Genomic DNA, 20,167 nt, shown 5'->3' on the forward strand with positions numbered 1-20,167 from the left:
TCAAATTGTTCAAGTCATTGATCTCTTCAGAGATGGTGAAATTCCATCCCTGCCGTTTTATTAACCGTACAGTTGGTCAATTTCAGGATCCACCATACCCCGTCTGGATGCCCCAGATGTGCCATAGTACACGGAATACTAACGATTACAATTGACTACTAGTATTTAGTTTTTGCCTTGTGGCTCAGGGCGGTGTGTCTCACGCCAATGAGGGTCTGGACAGCTTCAATACTGTTCCATGATGTAGGGACACTGACAACGGGGCTGAGTCCTCGTATTCCTCTCACATCCACCCAAAGGACAATCATTCCTTCCGTCTATGATGAGAAAAGGGTGAACAAGTCTTAGTATCTGGTCTCTAATTATCCACACATATATCTCATAAAACCATCAACTGGAAGTTGGTTATAAAAAGCGATGCCAGCTATAGCAGACGAGTCTACTGGGAAAGGCCAGTCCCACAGCACCCACCCCCCGACACTCCTGGACACCTTACAGGGCCGAAAGAGCCTATTTCGTGTGCCACTGTACCAATCGTCAGGCGCAGAAGACGGCGCTGAGAAGGTTTATCATGCCCGTCGATCGCACCGGAAGTCGCGCGCTGGATGTGTGAAATGCAAGCAACGAAGAGTTAAGGTACTCGCCACTTTCATACATACTCCTTGTATTCGAAGGAATGCAGGGCTGAAGGATCCTAGTGTGACGAGACTAAGCCCCACTGTCTGCGATGCCAAAAGCATGGAGTTGACTGCAGCTATGACGCCGGTCCAGTTAGCTCTGCGCGTAGCAAGGGTGTGATATCCTACTTTATCGACAATGTCCCAAGCTTGACCGAGCAGGAATCAGCGGCATATACAATGTCGCTGCGTGCTGTCTCGTTCAAGTTAGACGAGCTGCTACGCTTGAAGCCTAAAAATGGTCATCTGTCTTCTATCTGCGAGCATTGCACCATTTCCATGAAGCTACGATCCCTACTGTCAGCTCCGAGCGTAGCCAGAACATGATGAGGGGTAAAATGATCCAGCTGGCGTTCGATGTTAGGGTTCCTGGTATATCCCCAGTCAGCAGGCCATCGACAAGCTAACCGGGCCTAGTCACCGTTCCTCATGCACGCCATCATCGGCGCAGCAACATCCCATCTCCGCCGCATCTACCCCGAAGACAACACCTACACGATGGTGGAGGCCTACCACTGGCAAAAGGCCATCAATCAGTACTCCGAGGAGATCTCCACCGCCGTCGGCCCACACAACATGGACCCCCTCTACTCCGCCTGTCTCCTCATGACCATCCACTCCTTCAGTCTCGAAGAATACAGCCCCCGCAGCTCCTTCGTCTTCTCCGACGACCCCGAAGCCCTCAACTGGCTGATGCTCCAAAGCGGCCTGCGCTATCTCCTCGGGCTGACAGGCCCCTGGGTGACCCAAAGCATGTGGTGGGACGTCTTCAAGCGGTCTCGCGAGGGTAACCCCCTCTACGACGACCATCGTCCCGGACGTGTCGACCTACATCCGGAACTCGCCGACATCTGCGGCATAGACGATACCACCACCGAGGAAACAAACCCCTACCACTGGCCCCTGCGAATGCTAACCCCCTTGCTCTCCCTCGAGCGCAGCATCAAGACGTTCATCCACTATACGAATTACATGGGCCGGCTCCTGCCGGACTACTACGACCAGTTGTTGAAGAAGGACCCGCCTGCATTGATTATCCTCAGCTGGTGGCTGGCCATGATAGTAAATCTCGATGTCTGGTGGATGGAAACGAGGGCCAGGTCCGAGTGTGTGGCGATCTGCATGTACCTGGAGGAGAGCGATGATCCGCGCATTCTTAGTCTGCTGGAGTTTCCGGCGCAGGCTTGTGGGTATTTACTCAAGCATGTGCAGGAGCGGATTGCGTGTCAGTATGATGTGGTGTTGCTGTAACTTACCTGGTAGGACAAGACTGGTCGAGGTTTATGTATGGCTTTGTGTTTGGTGTTCCGTGCGTTGATGTGTTTACTCGAGCGTTTAGAGTGTAATATTCCACATGTGGAAAGTCTCATGATTTGAACACGTATATATGTATATGTATTATGTACGGTGTAGTCTCATTAGATGACGCAGATCAAGCCGAACAAGAGTGCCCTTAACGCCGATTACCCATATCCATGCATAGACAGTAAGTCTCTCAAAGTCCATCATTACTCGTATAAATATGTGGTGCTCCAGTGGCCAAGATGTAGTATCGGGAAATAGAGGAAAAGAGGAAGAAAGATCGTGGAGGAAGAGGCAGGGGGAATGGGGTGAATAGACAAGACAATGCCCCCCAAGCGATGTCCCGATCGGTCAACAGACCAATTAAACCTCGATATTGCAAAACGATTTGGAACAACTATTGGCTCTCCCACGAGAACCTCCGTGGTCTCCCAGACTCATGCTCTTCATCGAAACTTCTTCGCGACAACACATTCCGGACTAAACCGTGCGGCCTTTGGAATACAGGCCGGGGCTGCGCAATCTGCATCATAGCTACCTGCTGTGGCGGCAGCGGATACCCCGATGAAGACACTGACATAGACCTCGACGGCGCAGGAGAGACCCCGCGAGACGAATACGGCGGTGGCGGAGTGTCCCTCGTTGCCGTCGAGGTATTCCCGTAGCTACTGGGGAAAGAGATAGCGGAAGAGACCTCCGAGGTCAGGTCTTCGGGATTGTGGTTCCGGTTAGGGGCCATCTCAAAGGCGAGACGGTCCTTTTCATCTTGGAAATATGTGGAGTTGCTGCCGTTCTCAGAAGATGACACTGGTGGATCCCGCATGTGTGCTTCTAGCGTTTTCTCCTGAATGCTCACGGGTCGTGGGGTATATCTTGGTAATGGGACGACGGGGCTGTAGCCATCATCCTCGTACATCCCTGGGGGACCATTGCTGTCTGGATTATATGTGGCGGTGCCATTGTCTCCGTTTTGGGGTTGATGACGAGGCTGAGCCGGCGGTTGAGATGACAGTGGGGAACTGCGGGTCACGCAACCGCACAGTATGTTGAAAATGGACATGGCGACTCAGGAAATATTTAGAGAAACAGTCAGAGGTTGGGTGATGTGAAGGATAATCTCTAATGACTCCGACGAGGGGAAAGGAATCAAGAAACAAGTCCTTGTGACTAATGCGGGAATCGGGATCTGTATACGATGTACAGATGGTCAATGCGGTCGGCCTGATAAGAGTGGAGCAAAGATGAATTGTACTCAGTGCATGTCCAGCATGACGGTCGGCACCCGCAGAGTGACCCCGTGGGGTGATGATGCCAATTTATGCACTGGTGGGAGCGAAATGTCCAGACAAGGACACAGTATGCAGGAATGCGAGGAAGTGAGGAGAAAGCGAAGTGACATTCGAATGGGGCGTGGAATCAGAATGGGGACATTCGTATTTGTGAGTGCCTGAGGCAGCGTCAGCTCAGGCTTGTTGCTGATCCTCTCAGGCATCCATATTTTTGATTGGCTGCGATAAAGATAGCGTTTCGGGGATCCACTGATACGGATGGCGCCTGAGGCAGGAATGGGGGTTTTTTTTCTTTTCCCCACCAGATCTTTTTTCTTCTTCTCCGCAACACCATTTCTTTCCCCTCCATTGATCGCGGTCTATTTTGTATTCCCTCGTTGAGCCGCATACCGTTCTTTTCAGTCTTGAGGAAGATGGCTCCAGATAACGCTCACTCCTACGATGACATTATCAAAGTCACCCAAGAGGTTCAACCTCCCATGATTGCCCCGCATCGTTCGCACGACCCCTCCAACAATCTCAAACGCAGTGATCCCTTTCAATTCGGTTCTCGCTACCTGGAACAAGGCGACGACGTCTTCGAGTTCAATGCCTGGGATCACGTCGAACCCGACGACGAATTTTTAGCCTTCGCAGAAGTCCAATACGCCAAGCAGCGCGAGTCGCCCGCATCGGACTTCGACAAGTTCCGTTTCAACGCAGACCCCGCCAAATGGTGGAACCTGTTTTATAAGAATAACACAGCCAACTTCTTCAAGGATCGCAAGTGGTTGCAGCAGGAGTTTCCTATCTTAGAAGAGGTTACCCGCCCCGATGCAGGAAAGAAGGTCGTTCTGGAGGTGGGCGCAGGCGCTGGAAACACGGCATTCCCGTTGATCAACAACAATGCGAACGAGGAACTCATGGTCCATGCGTGCGACTTTTCGAAATATGCCGTCAAGGTTATACGGGAGAGCGAGCACTATAACCCGAAGCACATCACTGCGGACGTGTGGGATGTCGCTGCCGAACCCGATGAGAACAACGACTCTCTTCCTCCAGGGTTGACGGAGGAATCGGTTGACGTCGTGGTTTTGATCTTCATTTTCTCCGCCCTCAACCCGAACCAGTGGGAAAAGGCCCTTCGCAATATCTACCGGGTCCTGAAGCCCGGTGGTAAGGTCTTGTTCCGTGACTACGGGCGGGGCGACTTGGCTCAGGTTCGATTCAAGAAGGGTCGGTATTTGGATGAGAACTTTTACGTACGTGGAGACGGCACTCGTGTGTTCTTCTTTGATAGAGATGAGCTGGAAGAAATGTGGGGTCGGTGGACACCCGAGAAGGGTCTCCCGGAGAAGGCCGAAGGTGAAAAGGCCGTTACCGGCGAGAATGACGGTGCTTTCAAAATACACGCCTTGGCATATGACCGGCGGTTGGTGGTCAACCGCCAGAAGAAACTGAAGATGTACCGTTGCTGGATCCAGGGGCACTTCGAGAAGCGCGAGAAGGCTGTTGCAGAGAACGGCGAAAAGAGCGAGTCGTGATCGGGGTTTATTGAAAATACTTAAGCATACAGCTTACTGCAATGCGCCTTGCATTCGCCTCCGATTTGGCGCTGCTGGTCCAGGCAACTCAATTCAGGACCGATTGGCTTGGGAATCCCAGAGTACTGGGTTTGAAGGGCCTATCAGCTTGCACAACGTGTCACGAGAAGATATTCGATGCCTCCGCACGCAATCTTGTCAGGTCTTGCGGAGACCCTCGACTACAGCTGGCTTAGCACTATGCACCACCATGGACGACATGTTTGCTAGAAAAGCTCCGCTCATAGAGTACTTCACGATGTTATGATGATATATGCATGTATCTATAGATGTCAGGATACCAGCCCGATAAACTTGCTAGAATTTGACCGAATTTGTCTAGAGTATGACAACTGAACATATAAACTCGATACAAGCATGACAACTCGTATAGGCGCAGACGCCCATGGGCTTAGTCCGGATAAATGCTACTGGAGGGCATCTCCTTAGTACATTTCCATTACCACGATCGTAGTCGAAATTGAGCCCCTGTGTCCTGTGCTCTTTTTTTTCGCTACCGCCGTCTATTCAATCTAGCCCACTATAAACCCTAAGTAGATCTCGAGTACGGCAATTAACAACCCCTCACCTCTATATTCCTTGCGTGCCTATGTGCCATATTGTAAATTTGAACAAAGAATCTAAGGGAGATCTCAAACGGAGATACCTCAGCTCTGCCTCTCGGGTATGCATCTAGTATCCCCGAACTATACAGTGTATATATACTCCATACACGAAGAGCCATAGAGAGTGACCGGGTGACCGTTTAAAGAAGATCATTAACATTATATAGTATACTACTCTCACTCTTTTTTATTAGACCTAACCCCCCCCCCCAAATTAAACCTCCTTCCCGATAGCCCTAATCCTCGGGCCCCAAAACCAAAGCACGAAGGGAATGGGCACGCCCAGCCCCAGATAAAGCAAAGCGAGTAGAGTATTCCCCCACCCAAACCCCAGCCGGTCATACAAGCTGGGCGCAAAGATGGGGAAGGCAAAGCCGAGGATATTGGACAGCATCCTGGTGGCGGCGTTGGCGGAGGCGGCATGCGCGAACTCGTCCAGCAGATAGGCCAGCATGCCCTGGCCGACCATGAAGCAGCCGGCGGTGAAGATTGCGGCGCCGATATCGACGACGACCCACGAGATGCGGTGCTCGGCGGACCAGCCGTACCAGACGAGGCCGATGGGGATCAGCAGCACGCTGGGGATCATGTAGGGGATGCGGAACTCCGGGGTGACGATGGCGCCGGGGCGGTCGCGCATGCGCCGGAAGATGTAGTCCATCAGGTGGCCGCCGGCTTGGGCGCCGATGGTGGTGCCGATGGCGATGGCGAGGTAGTTTAGGCTGGAGATGGTTTCGGATTCGTGGTAGCGGTCGATCCAGAGGTTGGCGTAGGTGGAGAGCATGAGGACGTAGATGCCGAAGTCGAGGCCGTAGACGATGGCCAGGAACTGGATGATGGGGCGGGTGAGAAGGAGGTGCAGGGGACGGTAGATGTTCTTTCGGAGTTGGGCGAAGAGGTCGATGTAGAATTGCTGCGTCAGGGGGCTGTTCTCGGGGTATAGGTTCGGGTTCTGCGCTCTTGCCTTGCGGCGCAAGAGGGTTGGCGTGTATGATTCTTTTAGGATGAATGCGCCGAGGACGGTGACAAGCGCCTCGAATGAGGACAGGATCCAGAAGAGCCAGTGCCAGTGGATGTGCTGTGAGGCTAGCCCTCCCATTATTGGCCCTAGTGCTGGTCCCAGATACGGGATGAGGGTGGCCAGTGCCAGAGACTTTCCACGGTCTTTGGCATGGAACATGTCCGCCATGATAGGTGCTGTTAGCTGTGTTCTTTGTCAGCTATCTTGTTTCACGGAGAGTCTTTACAAGCAGGCACTCACCGTGACACCAGCGCTTGCTCCGCAGCCTGCAAGAAACCGCCCGGTCATCATCAGTCCTGCGTTGTTTCCAACGGGACAGAGTGAGTTCCAAAGGATGTACCAGACATTGGAAGTCAACCAGACAAATTTCCGGCCATATATCTCGGACAAGGCAGCGACGAGAAAGGGTCCAAACGCCAAGCCAAGAAGAAAGATTGAGAAGCAGATCTGCGTGACGGAAATGCTCAGGCCCACGTCCTCTGCAATCTGGTTCAATGCCGCAGCCATCATACTGGTCGACATGAGAGTGGCCAGTTGACCGCAGGACACCACGAGGGCAATGGAGACTTTGCGGGTAAGCGACCAGTTATATGGGTTATGGGGATCATCTGGGCTATCCCAGGTGGCCTAAACAGCGAGTGGCACCAAAATTAGCCATTCGCATCATCGAGGATGGTTAATAGGGTGTGGGTGCGATTACACCATGTGCTTCTCTGAGTCCATTGAGCTTAGCTTCGGCTTCATAGTCGACTATAGCCGCATAGTTTTGGTCCCGGCCTGCCTCCACAGCAGCCCCCTGTGGGATCTCTTTAGGTTCAGCCGTCATATTCGCGAGGATCACTGCAAATATGTTGCCAGAGATGTATATGGACTGAACTAAGTAGATCTAAACACCGCGAATGCCAATGTTTTGTTTTTAAATTGCGTTTTTTCAGTTACCCCATGATTTTGGGTCTTTCAATGTCAAGTGGATTGACATGTAATTATCTTTGAAGAGAAAAGTGAAGAAGGGATTGTCGGACATGTCGGATGTTGCATTCCAGAGTGCTTACGTCGTGACCGAAAACAGTAAGTAGCTTGGATGTAACCTTTTATCTTATCTGATTTTCGTTGCAGATTTTTCCGATAAACTTAGAATACGGCAAACTTAACCAGCATCAGTTCATATTCTAGTTAATCTACTAGATATACTTCTAGGGGTGGGGTATTCCTGCGCTAAACCATGATGTTAGGGCTAGACTAGTCACAGTCTGCGGGATACCACAGCCGATTGATAAGACACTGATATTCCGCCAAGTTTGGGCAACGAAGCTTGGAACTATTCCATGTGCTATGGGTAACCAGGTATGTGAGAATATCTTCCTAGTGCTGGCCGGTTAAGGAATTCCGGGGTCTGCTATCTTTGCTATATCCCTAGTGCTTATACCAGACAAGCAAATGCAAGCCCCATATGACTCTTTGTTCAGCTAGATAGTAGTATTAGGGAAACGAAGTGATATTGACTGGCAAATATTTCCAATTACTAGTAACATTCGTAACATATGCAACACCCTGTACTCCGCATTAGGCTCCGAAATCCAAGCCTAGAGATCCGGTTTCCGCCCAATCATGAAATACATCGGGGTGAAAAGGCCAAGCCTACCACCCTCGACAAGATTGTCACCACCGCCGGCGAGCTCGGTGGCTGTTTCGGATGTTCCAGATGGGGCCAGCCGCAGACTTTCCAGCGCCCATAGCAGGTAACCCATCGCTCCTCGTCCGACCTTCGTCATGCGCAAAACAGTGAGTAGATCCCAGAGGCTTCGTGCGTGCCGCAGCTCCCCTGCAATAGGGTAGTACCATGGAATAGGATCTGGCCGGGCTGCTAGGTCTTCTTCATGTTCGAGAACGAACCCCGCTGCTTGGATAGCTTCGGCGGCCTCATCTTGAGTACGCATGTTAACAATGCCATTGCCGCGCTCAATCCCCAGTCGAATAGCACGATGCTTAGGATTAGATTCATCGAAACGATCCGTCATGACCCATTCATATACACCAAAGCGGCCACCTGGCTTGAGAACGCGGAAGATCTGTTCATATACTTTTTGAAGGCTTGGGGCATGGACTGTGGCTTCGATGACATAGACTGCATCGAAAGTATTATCTGGGAAATCAAGATGCTAAGTTGACAGTCAGTGAGACAAAAATTCTTATAATTGTGAAATATGGCTTCATCATGCCTACCATGAAATCACCCTTGACAAAGGACACCTGATCCTCCAGGCCTGCCTTCTGCGTATGTCGTGTTGCGCGTGCAATCTGATACCCATTATTGTTGACTCCAACCACCTGGCACCCAGTGAATCGAGCAATCTCTCTCGCTGGACCCCCAACGCCACATCCAACATCCAGAACCTCCATTCCCCGCTTGATGCCCAATTTATATGCCAGGTAATGCTCGTGGCGCGCCAAAGCCTGGAGGAACGGTTCGCCGACAGTGAATCGACAGAAATGGAATGACTGTGCCCATGCTTCTTCATAAAAGTCAGTCGCAAGGTCGTAGTAGCTGTGCCGGCCAACTAGTCAGCGAACAACGGTTTGAAGTGCACCGCAGCAGGAAACAAGGTCACTCACTTGTTGACCACACCCATGTACTCAGACGTTCTCTCCTTTCGGGCCTCGTCAGTCGTGCCGTCGATGCCCTTTTCGGTCCTCCAGCGCCGCACATATTCGTTTGTGATCTCCCGATGGGCCGCGTTGTTCTTTTTGAGCATGGCGAAGAAGGCATTCTTCTCTTCTGCCGACTTTCCATGCATGGCCTTGGTTAATGCAAGGTCGGGGTCATCTTGCAGGGCAACGGCCATTGTGAGATGCCAGTAGTCGATGTTGTGCAGGAAGGGCTTTGAAAGCGAACGCCTTAAGATAGGGAGAGAAATTCGTTAGAAGGAGAGATGTGCTTGGACAACTGTTGTGGTATGAAAAGGAACAAATCGCTGAGGCAAGACAGCAACAGATCTTTATAGCAGTAGAAACTCATGTTCGTTGCATAGATACCTTCGACAACAGCCATTATCGTATACGCTCTATACGACAACTAGGGCTCAGGGACCGCTTACTCATATAAGAGCGTGAGCCAATTAAAGGCTTTACTGGCATCGTATCGGCATCGTATTTCAGATAATGCGCCAAAGTGGGTCACAGCTGGGGTAAAGTAGTGGGTACCTGACAGTAGTACATTATTCCAGCCATGTTCTACACAGACTTCCACGCTATATCTGTATGCTGGTGGAGGCCAATTGGAAACTGTGCTTTCCAAGCCCCTGGGATAACCTGCCGACAGAACACATACTCCACCAGGAGTAAAGGAATGGTAGTGGAGTGCCCAAGACTTATACTAGTCTGCACATGTCTTCCATTGGTCCAGAGCACCAACATGCACTTCATTGTGCTGCCATGCTTTATGAAAGATCCCTTCAAAGATGAGAATTCATATCGGATGCTGACTCCACAAATATCAGGCCACCTCGGCCCAGCTTTTGGCCGGTGAGCAACCCGTATATGCCGTATTTGACCCGACCCCTACAACCATCAAGCACTGGCTGGACTCCGCGGGACCCTGGGCAACAGGAAGGCCGTTGCTTAGAGGCAGGATGAGAAATCACTGGCTATGTAAGACAGTTAGCACAGATCTTTGACTGGGAAATGCCAATCTAGTTCTTGGATGTGGGAATTATCATAACAAACTACTCAGTACCCCATCTCTAAGCGAGGCTATCAGTCATCAACGGTAGCTCAGTTAGCTTCGAATTCGATATTGCTTTCAATATCAGCAACGAATGCTCTCAGCTGGCTATATTAGTTGGTCATGAGAAATCAAACAAAATTCACAGAGTGGAATACACCATACATGAAGGGTTCTTAATATATATCTCGGATCTAATGCATACTTGCGGCTCAGTAAGGTGTTTTTGTCAGTCGAAATCTCCATGAAATCGCGATGGTCAACGATAGTTCCAAGAGTTGCAGGACACCGTGAACTCTCAGAAATTCATCTCTATGAACAGACATTCTGAAAGAAAGTCAAAGTACAAGGATTTCTTGGTCGTTCTTCTGGATCCGCAAGTGTGATGACTGATGCAGTCAGGCTACTCAGGCGATAATCAGGCAACCATGCCGGATGAAGACCGTCATCAGAGGATGCCCACAGTGTACCCTTAACCTATTCCTCATGCTAACAGCGTGATCCAAGCTACATCACGTACCTAGTTGCAGGATAAACAGTGACAGTCTATGAATAAGCGGAAGCCCATTTCTGTATCCAGAAAACAACAGCTAAAATTACACGATCATAAAGACCAACTGGTAAAGACATGAGACCATGGAGGAAAAAATGTACAGATACAGAAGCACCAGATGGACTCAGGTCGCTGCGATCCGGTGCCCCATTCGCCGAGCCTTTGGCAACCCTACCCTGATTCAACAGGGTTGTTTTATATGCATCTATTGCTTCGATTCTCCTTTCGCCTGAGCTTTCTGAGCCTTCTCTTCCTTCCGGCCGTCAAGCTCCAACTTCTTAATCTCCCGCTCCAAGTCGTCAACGCCGTCTTTTCGGAACCGCGTCACCTTCTGTACGTTCAACCGTGTCAGTTCATTGAGAGTGTCCAGACCCTGAGACCGTTGCCTGGCGACGGTGCGTGCCGTCATCGCGAACCGTATATCCTTGGATCCGTCAACGAGTTCCAGGATGGCGCTAGGTGCTTGGTCGTCTTTCTTGGGCTCGACACGTAATACTCGAGTGTAGCCGCCGGGACGCTCGGCGTAGCGTTCCCGAAGGGGTCCAAAGAGCTTAGGAAGGAGATCATGAGGAGTCTGTGATCCGATTAGTACCAATAGCAACAAAAACCGACACCCTCAAGATAAATCAAAGATCAATCAAGGAGAAAGTTGACATGCAACATTCATCCCGTCCTTTAAGCAGGTTCCCTCGATGCGGAAGTATAGAAAGATGAAGAACCAAAATCCCACATACATAGAAAACCGACAAAGCCTGTCTCCGGCTCGCTTCTGTGTTCTTCTTGCCCAATGTGATCAACTTCTCAGCCAGCCGTTGCGCCTCCTTGGCCTTGGGCCATGTTGTTGTGATCGACTCATGTTTGAAGAGAGAGGTGACCAAGTTGCGAAGAAGGGCCTGTCTGTGCGATGACTTGCGGCTGAGATGGCGATACTTGGCTGCACCACCGGCCATTGTGATAGGTGTATGCGGAAGGTGTTTTTAATCGGTTGTTTTTTGGTTCTCTTTGCGGTGGCAATTGGTGGATGACGAAGATGTGTGCTGTAGAAAAAGTCGTGGGTCTGTTCCTACAGCAAGCCGAAGGACCGGTGAGAGGGGAGAAAGGCGAAATTTGGAGGTGGGCGATAGTAAGATGAAGTTGCAGTTCACAGGCGTTATGCTGGAGCATCTGCCAGGACCGGTGGAAAGATTCGTTCCTCCGCGGCAGCCAATCGGAGTGCTCGAATGGCATTCCCGATCCGCGCAACAGAAACTCCCCATACTTGCAGTTTTGTTTCTTTCATCTAGACAAGCAGACAAGCCTGCCTTTTTCAATTTCACCCATTTTCCTCTTGGTTTGGACTATATTGGACTCTCCATATCTCTCCGCATTGATAAACGGGTATTGAGTCGCCACTTTGCTATCTCCGAATCGCGACTGCTGTTCTTTCGGCCGGCACCGAAGAGCTTCCTCCCCCACCTGTCTGCCAGCAGTCGGAAAGAGTTCACTATCCTTTAGAGAATCAGTTTACTTCATAAAACAAAGAAGCAGATATGGGCTTCTTCGCTGGGTTTGTAAGTGGCAACCCCCTCCCCGACTCAAAGGCATGCGCCGAACTATCAGTTAATATGAGAAATAGTTCAGCGGATTTGCCTTAACTACAACCGCCTTATATTTAACAGTTCAAGTACATCGGTCTATTCGCCTGGAACAACGTGATGCTATACGTCAACAGACTCAAGCTCTAAATTGGTTATCTTCACCTACAGGCGCCTACGATCGCCGACTAGCCCCGAGAGATAGCGCCCGACTAGAGAAGAAAACAACGGAGCCAGAACGGCCTACTATGGAGGACTTGCTGAAGCATCACTGGAACCAAGAAGTGGAAAAGCTGGCCAAAAAGGCAAACGAAAGTCGGTGGGATGACATGCGAGAAACGGCGCGGGAAGGATGGAAGTCTGTGCTGAGGCTTGTAAAGAAGGAGTAGGTTCAATTTGGCTGAGTACATGTTCATTGGAGTTGCTCGACGTTGGCGAGCAGATATGTCCAGATACCCTTTCCTTGTCTGTCATTGACTAGCGTTTCTCATGTATTATTATTTTCCTTGTCGGTCCAACCTTACCATTTTCCCTGCATCGAATGACAATGTTGCATTTTTATACGCAAATAATGGCCACGGCCTTCTTCTCACAATACCGCAGGTCATGCAAATTGCAGGTGGTTTCTTGTGGTCATCACACAATCAGGACGATAGAATTCCCATTGCCACGTGCGTGGTAGTAACCCCACCTATGCAGAGCACTGTTGGAATTGATGGAATGTATACGTCGACTGTCAGTCAGCATGGCATGTAGACCATAGCCACAAGGCTGGAAACCTTGCGCGACGTCCACTGATGATCAATACTCATAAGGCGCCTGACAGTTTCATCCGGTGTTAGCCGTTGATGCGGTCTCTGTGGTTATGCTTTCATTGTCACTCCAGATGTCTCTGCTCTCCCTCTCCACGGCCCGCATAGCTTGAGCAACCTCCTCAAGCTTAGCTACCACATCCAATACACCGTTGTTGACCCGGTCGAAGTAGCGATCATTCGCTTCACGCCTCTCACGCGCCAGAAGAATGTCCTTTTCTGTTTCCTCGTCTAGGTTCCTCTGGGAGGCATCGTCTGGTGCGGGTGGCTCTCCCGAGGGACTTGTGGCTCGAGAGGATACCCTCGGTCTTGACTGACTCTTGCTAGCTGCATTCTTCGGATCAACTACCTCGTCAGCTTCGCTTCGAGCCCAGGCTTGCGCAAGCTTCAGCTGTTTCGTTCGCAGGTCTTCAAGGGCTTCAGAGTGCTTCTCGCCAAAAACGTGTCCACTAGCTACCGCGCTCAGCTCGACCTCTGACAAGGCATTTTGCATTTCTTGCCAGATGGCGTCCGAGCGATCTACTTCGCCTTTGGACTGGGTACGCGATAGAAAGGGCGAAAGAGAACCTGGAGTCTCGAGGCCACCGGGATTGCGAGAGGAACGATTCCGCTGCAGTGCAGGACGCTGAACCCCTCCACTCGGAGAAACAGGGGGCACCGCAGGTGTGAGAGAGATGCTAGATCCATTCTGGGAAGTCGGTGGACCTTGAAAGAGGACCGGGGGAGGCAGACGCGCAGAGGGGATTTTCCTCAGATTCTCCAATTTTGGAGCTATATCCATGATGTTCACAGGCGAACTAGAACAGAACAAGCTCCAATTGACAGCCGTAAGCAAAGAGGGAGCTTAATCTCCGCATACATCAATGCTGGACCGTCACTGATAAGGGGCTTATCGATATCGGAGGCCGGCGGGAGTTATTCCGATCCCGTGCCTCGCTTAGCGGCCGATTAGGGCGGAGCGCGCACAGCAGAACATTTTGGTGAGCCTTCAGCGACACCGCCGGCCGTGAAAGGAACCCTTCGACTCTCGACAACCATCCCCATCAGGCCTTTCGGCAATCTATATCAGTCGGTATGTATATTGTTGCTGCCATTTTTTGATGAAATATATTCGTGTCTAGGGACTTTCGTTTGCCACCGAATGATTTGATTTTTTGATTTTCCACCGCCCCGGCCATGTACATTTGAAATCCACGTCCCCTCCACACATCACGAAAGCACCAAGCCTCAGATTGCCACAGCAAGATCTAACGCATTTCTCTTCTACAGACCGTCCTTCGAACATAATCCGCCAAGATGGGTAAGGGACAGCCTCGTGGTCTTAACGCCGCGCGCAAGCTCGCGAACACCCGCCGTGAGAACCGTTGGGCCGATCTTCACTACAAGAAGCGCCTGCTCGGTACAGCCTACAAGTCCTCTCCCTTCGGTGGTGCTTCTCACGCCAAGGGTATCGTCCTCGAAAAGGTCGGTGTTGAGGCCAAGCAGCCCAACTCCGCTATTCGCAAGTGTGTCAAGGTCCAGTTGATCAAGAACGGCAAGAAGGTCGCTGCTTTCGGTGGGTAGCCCTCTTTTTTTCTCTCCTACAGTTATGCCCATGTGCTGCAAATACGGAAAATGAGGATTGTCTGGTGATGTTGGGATGGTGGATGTGCTGGAGATGGGGGGCTTGGATGGAATTCGAAGGAAAACGGCACGCATGGAAGGATATGGTTCAGATTGTGCTAACGGTTCAACTCGCAGTCCCCAACGACGGTTGTCTTAACTTCATCGATGAGAACGACGAGGTTCTCCTTGCCGGTTTCGGTCGTAAGGGTAAGGCCAAGGGTGATATTCCCGGTGTCCGTTTCAAGGTCGTCAAGGTCTCCGGTGTCTCCCTGCTCGCCCTCTGGAAGGAGAAGAAGGAGAAGCCCCGTTCTTAGAGGATTGCGCAAACGAACGATTGCAGCGGGAACGATGGGAAAGGGCCCATTCCATGGAACATTGGAAGATTACTACGATGGGATCTATCTTCAGTCTATGGTCTGGTCTGGAAATTATGGTTCAGGACGGATGACCCTGCAAACAAATTGCAGCTACTACGATTGATATACTTATAAAAGATGGCGCCATGATTTATTTCTTTGGGAAGGGCCCTAAAATATCAAGTCTCAAACTTCAATCCTCCGTCTCCTTTTAGCCGCTGTAGTATGAATTGGGTGCTTGAAATGTCCGTAACGATATTCACAATAATATATTTTGGGTTTTAGGCTGGAACATCCGGATACAATGTTCATCATCTAATTGATCTTATCGCATGATCCATATCATATGATCTTGATTCATAACTATTCCATTTAGGGTTAACTACGTGTCTTCCACGAGTCCTTGTGTTATCCCGGTGGGTATCGTCCCTCATATTTTGTCTATTACAATCCTTACGCCGGTGTGTAGCCATGCTTTTCTAATACCAATTCCTTTTTCATTTTTCGTCATTTTTTTCTTCTCTTCAACCAGATGCTTAAAAGCTGATATCCTCCTTGCGATAGTGGTCGGACACAATACGGTAAAGATAAGACGGAGCGTGACCTCCCCTGTGAAAGAACGTCCATAGTTAGCTCGGCTAGACAAGAATACATGAACCATGGGAACCCACAAATTGGTGATATAAAGGTCGATCAACTCTGCCGGGACGTAGTCGTACAGAGGATTTTGAACGTCAATCTGATCCACCAAGTCACCATCCTCGTAGCTGATAACGTTGCTGGAGTCGCCATATTCGATCAGCGAGTCGAAGTCGAACGGATAAACGGGGCTAAGCTTGTATACGCCGCTCACAACCACCACAGGGGTCTGGTGAACCTTTGCTGCGCGAGCAATAACCCGAGTACCTGCGGAGGCAACCAGCCCACCATTGGCAAGAACGGAATGTGTGCCCAAGATGACCTTGTTGACTCGGGACATGAGCGCGAACACAGCAGAATCCGGGATCAGGATGACGGTGATACCCAGAGCGATCAGAGGCTTTTGGAAGGATTCAGTGCTCAGGATCTCTTCATCGCCAGTACTGTTGCCGCTGACGGTGGCATGGGTCGCTTCGTGGTTGTTGGGGTAGGATTCGGCGTGAATCACGGTGAACTTCCGCTTGGCAGCAGCTTTCAGCAAGAACTTCTGGACGGTAGTGGACGATGTATGGGTGAGGATGATCTCGTTGGAGTGAATATGGTCGAGGGCATAGGCCGCAATCTGGTCATCTACTTGACCCAATTCATCGATGATCTCATTGACACCTTCGAGAACTTCGGCACGAATGTCCTTGCTTTGTGCGTGCCCCAGCAATCTTCCGGATGGGGAAGCCGATGCAGGAGTGCCGGGAAGCGACGTTTCGGGCTCCGGGTGTGAAAGTAGACTGAACATGGAGATCGGTGCGGGCTGCGACAACGGTGGTCGAGAAGATCCTCGGTCCGAGCCTTCGAAACGGCCAGATGAATATTCAGAAGGATCTATTATCCAATTGTTAGCGCCTTTAAATCACAGATAATGCGGGATGGCGAGTGCTAACCATCCAAGGCACGGGGCGTTTGAGGCTGGCTCTCGGAGCCTGCTTCACTCAGGTTGAAGTCGGCTTCCCTGTCGTCTTCGGCTTCATCCCGGATCAGGCCCAACACGCGCCGGACGATGTTACCAACTACCATTTCCTTCGGTTGCGCAGCCATCAGCCGCCTTCCCACACTCTGGACCCGCTCAATAAGCTTAGCTGCATCTGATGTGCGACAGGCCGAGATGACACGAAGGAGAAGGTAAGCGGTCGCGGTAGCGCATGATCGGGAGTGACGAATTTGTCTTCGCTTGAGGAGTCTGGACGTTCATTAATATACATAGCGAACATGCGAGGTGTGAGATGACGGTGAGACGCACGAGATCAGATTATCGATAGATGTGTCAATCGGATTGGTCTTCAACGACCGGAGAAAAGACGCCAACCCTGGCGTCAAAGCCACAGATGTGGATGGCATAGTTTGTGTGGATACTTCTTTGCGTGGATAGCGCTGCGTATTGGAGACAGGGTATTCCTTGGAGTCTATGTACAATGGTTAGCAGATTGAGTCATGGCCGCACACGGTAATTTCAGTTTCTATACATATATCCCAAGAACGGATGGTGAAATATATATATGCGACTCTAAATAACCCAAGTGTAGATAAATCAGAGGATCGCCAACTCACTTGATGTTTGGAGACAAATAACACCGGTGGTTGAGGGGCAGCGCTAAAAAGTGAGGAGGAAAGAGGGATGTTCTTTGGCGTTTGGTGGGATGTGACGGAGGGAGTTTTTGCCCGCCGCTTAGAGCTGCCGCTCGGCCCAACGTGCTGTTGGCATCTGGGACTAATCCCGGGACGGCCTGACAGCAGACCACTTCTGAACCTGGAGTATGTATGAGAGTCTCTCCCCACACACCTCTCTGTCGTCTCCGGCTACTAGACCGCTTTGTGTTCCTAGCTGAGAGGCTGTGCCTTTGTATCGGTTTTTCCTTCCTTTCCGTATCTTCTTTTCTCCTAGAACCTCCCCGGCCGACACGACTGGGACCTGGTTTACCCGCCGGCTATCGCTTCATCGAACAGAGCTGGTATAAGCGTGGTTCTGAGACACGGGTTGTCAACTGGCGCATTGAGGTTCGTATAAGCATCTTCTGTATCCCACTGCAATCTCAATGCTGCCTTATCTCGAGCCATGTCCGACATTGTTGTGCCTACACTACATGCGTGCTAACTAGCACGTTCTCCCTTAGATAGCTGCGCCAGCCCGGACACCCGTGGGCCGTGTTGGAAGATGAACTCGTTGAACATACTTTCGTCCCGAGTCATTGGCCAATCCTCCCACTCAAGCCGTAACCGTCAGAGATCACGTTCGCAAGGAGATATCCCACCAGTAACTGCACCGGCAGATCTCTCTAAACTCCGGTCTTACAGCAGCCACGACTTCCATTCGGCAGACGCTTTTGAGAAGAGTAGCGATGATGGTTCTGGGTTAACACATGAAGAGGACCAGTTTGGTCTTACGTTCGATGAGAAATCACCACTGATACGAGGGCTTCAAAAGGACGGGTCATTCGCTACCAAAAGTACACTAGGTCTTGTTGCACAGCGGTTTTTCGACGCAGTTGCCGAAGCAATCAAGTTCATCTTGTCCACTTTGGCCACACCCGGTATATTTGCCATCCAATGCTTTCGTGAGGATGACGGGCGATATTCCCCCATAGCTCCTGCGAGGAAGTTGGGGCGATTTCTGTTCGGTTCCTCTGCCAGCAGCGCAAGCACGTCGGCGAAAGACGTCAAACGGACGGAAAGTAGACGACGGCAGGGCTCCACGCGAAAATTGAAAAGCCACAGGTCACGAGATTCTATTGCCTCGAGCGCTTCTGAATCTGAGGGTGATCGGAAGGCCCTCAGGGGCTCTCCAGGTAACAAAAATCGATCTTCGAAAGCCAAATCCTCCAAGTCGGACCAGATGTCGGATGAGAGCACTCCTCGCCGTTCCATACGGATCAAGCTCCATAACGAAGAAGCTCTAAAGCGACAAAGGCAGCGCCGATCACAGAGTGTGGACCTCGATCAACCGTCAGAAACCGGGGCTGTAAATCCAGATAGCTTGAAATCGCCAACGTCTTCATCTATTCACAAGGCCACAAGGTACCCTCATTCGCCTGTGCCTCCTCGGCCGCTGATCCCACCCCGTTTGCCATCCTACGCTGCCACTTCGCGCGCGCATAGGGCTCCTCAAAAGACCTTGATCCTTGATTTGGATGAAACCCTCATCCACTCACTGGCCAAAGGAGGACGCATGTCCAGCGGCCACATGGTTGAGGTTAAACTGGCCGCGCCAATGACGACTGCTCTCAGCCCGGGGGCACCGCCGACGACGTTAGGACCGCAACACCCCATCCTGTATTATGTGCACAAACGACCCCATTGTGATGAATTTCTGCGCAAGATCTGTAAATGGTATAAGCTGGTTATATTCACTGCCAGTGTTCAAGAATACGCCGACCCCGTGATCGACTGGCTGGAGCAAGAGCGAAAGTACTTCCATGCGCGGTATTACCGCCAGCATTGTACTTTCCGGAATGGTGCCTATATCAAGGACCTGAGCTCGGTGGAGCCTGACTTGAGCAAAGTGATGATCTTGGATAACAGTCCTATGAGTTATATTTTTCACGAAGGTTCGTCCACTGGCGATTGAGAGCCATCACGGCCAGCATGATCACTGATTCTGTCTAGATAATGCGATTCCCATTGAGGGCTGGATCAACGACCCAACGGATAACGGCCTCCTCCATCTCGTTCCTCTGCTAGAAGCTTTGCAATATGTGACCGACGTACGTGCGTTTTTGGCGTTACGTAGAGGGGAAACAGAAGCATAGCCTAGGAGGGGATGGACATGGGCTCCCAAATAGAATTCATGGAACAATAAAAAAAAGTCCTATGAAGCACCGCGCGTATACAACCTGGTGGAAGTTTTATAATGCATCCATAGCCGTTGTGATGTGACTGTAAAGACAACTGGCCAGCATCATAAGTGCCAGTAGCATTACCACTTCATGCCCTCCTCTTTTCACTTATCATTGTCACCCCTACTTTATGTTCTTGTAATTTCCCCCCTCTTCTTCACTTCCCTGTTCTATTGTTATTGTTCCTATTTCTTTCTCTCTCTCGAGTTGGACGGATGTTACGAGTCAGGATCATCACTATACATATCATTATCATATTTTTTGTGTGCCCTCTGGTGGTTGTATGAAATCGGAGCCACTAGTCCTTATATATAAGCCCATTTCAACATGGACGGCGTCTAATGGATCGGTATTCAAGTTACCCTAACAATTCGGTACTGTCACTACTATGTAATGGATCCAATGTCTTGTTTGCAACCGGGAGCACTACCGCTAACTCGGAGCATCATCCTATTGGTCGGTGGAACAGGAGCAGTGAGCTTCCATATATTGAATCGGACGCATTCATGAGGGGCTGGGGTTACTGTGGGTTTACATCAATTAGGA

General features: G+C 50.6%; 11 protein-coding genes across 11 annotated transcripts; 5 read left to right on the top strand and 6 right to left on the bottom strand.

Moving 5' to 3' along the window:
- Positions 1-417: 417 nt before the first annotated feature.
- On the top strand, positions 418-1,928 carry ANOM_002887 (Zn(II)2Cys6 transcription factor domain-containing protein; the record flags this gene model as incomplete). The annotated part of the gene is made up of 4 exons (XM_015548144.1): positions 418-636; positions 699-918; positions 963-1,036; positions 1,095-1,928. 4 exons carry the CDS (start codon positions 418-420, stop codon positions 1,926-1,928), a joined length of 1,347 nt encoding a protein of 448 aa, XP_015409040.1.
- Positions 1,929-2,376: 448 nt separating this feature from the next.
- ANOM_002888 (uncharacterized protein) lies at positions 2,377-3,039 on the bottom strand (the record flags this gene model as incomplete). Its single annotated transcript, XM_015548145.1, has 1 exon — positions 2,377-3,039. One exon carries the CDS (start codon positions 3,037-3,039, stop codon positions 2,377-2,379), a length of 663 nt encoding a protein of 220 aa, XP_015409013.1.
- A 642-nt stretch (positions 3,040-3,681) lies between these two features.
- On the top strand, positions 3,682-4,791 carry ANOM_002889 (tRNA(Thr) (cytosine(32)-N(3))-methyltransferase; the record flags this gene model as incomplete). The annotated part of the gene is made up of 1 exon (XM_015548146.1): positions 3,682-4,791. The coding sequence occupies one exon, from the start codon at positions 3,682-3,684 to the stop codon at positions 4,789-4,791; it is 1,110 nt and encodes a 369-aa protein (XP_015409023.1).
- An 879-nt stretch (positions 4,792-5,670) lies between these two features.
- Positions 5,671-7,303, bottom strand: ANOM_002890 (putative efflux pump antibiotic resistance protein; the record flags this gene model as incomplete). Its single annotated transcript, XM_015548147.1, has 3 exons — positions 5,671-6,660; positions 6,718-7,104; positions 7,178-7,303. The coding sequence occupies 3 exons, from the start codon at positions 7,301-7,303 to the stop codon at positions 5,671-5,673; spliced, it is 1,503 nt and encodes a 500-aa protein (XP_015409017.1).
- Positions 7,304-8,060: 757 nt separating this feature from the next.
- Positions 8,061-9,320, bottom strand: ANOM_002891 (sterol methyltransferase; the record flags this gene model as incomplete). The annotated part of the gene is made up of 3 exons (XM_015548148.1): positions 8,061-8,636; positions 8,701-9,022; positions 9,091-9,320. 3 exons carry the CDS (start codon positions 9,318-9,320, stop codon positions 8,061-8,063), a joined length of 1,128 nt encoding a protein of 375 aa, XP_015409018.1.
- Positions 9,321-10,956: 1,636 nt separating this feature from the next.
- Positions 10,957-11,701, bottom strand: ANOM_002892 (mitochondrial 54S ribosomal protein bL17m; the record flags this gene model as incomplete). The annotated part of the gene is made up of 2 exons (XM_015548149.1): positions 10,957-11,325; positions 11,486-11,701. The coding sequence occupies 2 exons, from the start codon at positions 11,699-11,701 to the stop codon at positions 10,957-10,959; spliced, it is 585 nt and encodes a 194-aa protein (XP_015409015.1).
- A 414-nt stretch (positions 11,702-12,115) lies between these two features.
- On the top strand, positions 12,116-12,714 carry ANOM_002893 (MICOS complex subunit Mic12 family protein; the record flags this gene model as incomplete). The annotated part of the gene is made up of 2 exons (XM_015548150.1): positions 12,116-12,301; positions 12,367-12,714. Exons 1-2 carry the CDS (start codon positions 12,281-12,283, stop codon positions 12,712-12,714), a joined length of 369 nt encoding a protein of 122 aa, XP_015409016.1. The 5' UTR covers positions 12,116-12,280.
- Positions 12,715-13,153: 439 nt separating this feature from the next.
- Positions 13,154-13,918, bottom strand: ANOM_002894 (DUF5315 domain-containing protein; the record flags this gene model as incomplete). The annotated part of the gene is made up of 1 exon (XM_015548151.1): positions 13,154-13,918. The coding sequence occupies one exon, from the start codon at positions 13,916-13,918 to the stop codon at positions 13,154-13,156; it is 765 nt and encodes a 254-aa protein (XP_015409019.1).
- A 228-nt stretch (positions 13,919-14,146) lies between these two features.
- On the top strand, positions 14,147-15,436 carry rps23 (40S ribosomal protein uS12). Its single transcript, XM_015548152.1, has 3 exons — positions 14,147-14,209; positions 14,407-14,692; positions 14,878-15,436. The coding sequence occupies exons 2-3, from the start codon at positions 14,434-14,436 to the stop codon at positions 15,054-15,056; spliced, it is 438 nt and encodes a 145-aa protein (XP_015409020.1). The 5' UTR covers positions 14,147-14,209; positions 14,407-14,433; the 3' UTR covers positions 15,057-15,436.
- A 123-nt stretch (positions 15,437-15,559) lies between these two features.
- ANOM_002896 (translation initiation factor eIF2B subunit beta) lies at positions 15,560-17,129 on the bottom strand (the record flags this gene model as incomplete). Its single annotated transcript, XM_015548153.1, has 4 exons — positions 15,560-15,707; positions 15,770-16,616; positions 16,676-16,971; positions 17,032-17,129. 4 exons carry the CDS (start codon positions 17,127-17,129, stop codon positions 15,635-15,637), a joined length of 1,314 nt encoding a protein of 437 aa, XP_015409025.1. The 3' UTR covers positions 15,560-15,634.
- A 546-nt stretch (positions 17,130-17,675) lies between these two features.
- Positions 17,676-19,540, top strand: nemA (Nem1-Spo7 phosphatase catalytic subunit NEM1; the record flags this gene model as incomplete). The annotated part of the gene is made up of 3 exons (XM_015548154.1): positions 17,676-17,859; positions 17,903-19,333; positions 19,392-19,540. Coding segments are annotated over 3 exons (1,740 nt in total), but the record flags the coding sequence as incomplete, so codon positions are not given.
- Positions 19,541-20,167: the final 627 nt, after the last annotated feature.

This window comes from Aspergillus nomiae, assembly GCF_001204775.2.
Source record: "Aspergillus nomiae NRRL 13137 chromosome Unknown contig00061, whole genome shotgun sequence".
NCBI lineage: Eukaryota > Fungi > Ascomycota > Eurotiomycetes > Eurotiales > Aspergillaceae > Aspergillus > Aspergillus nomiae.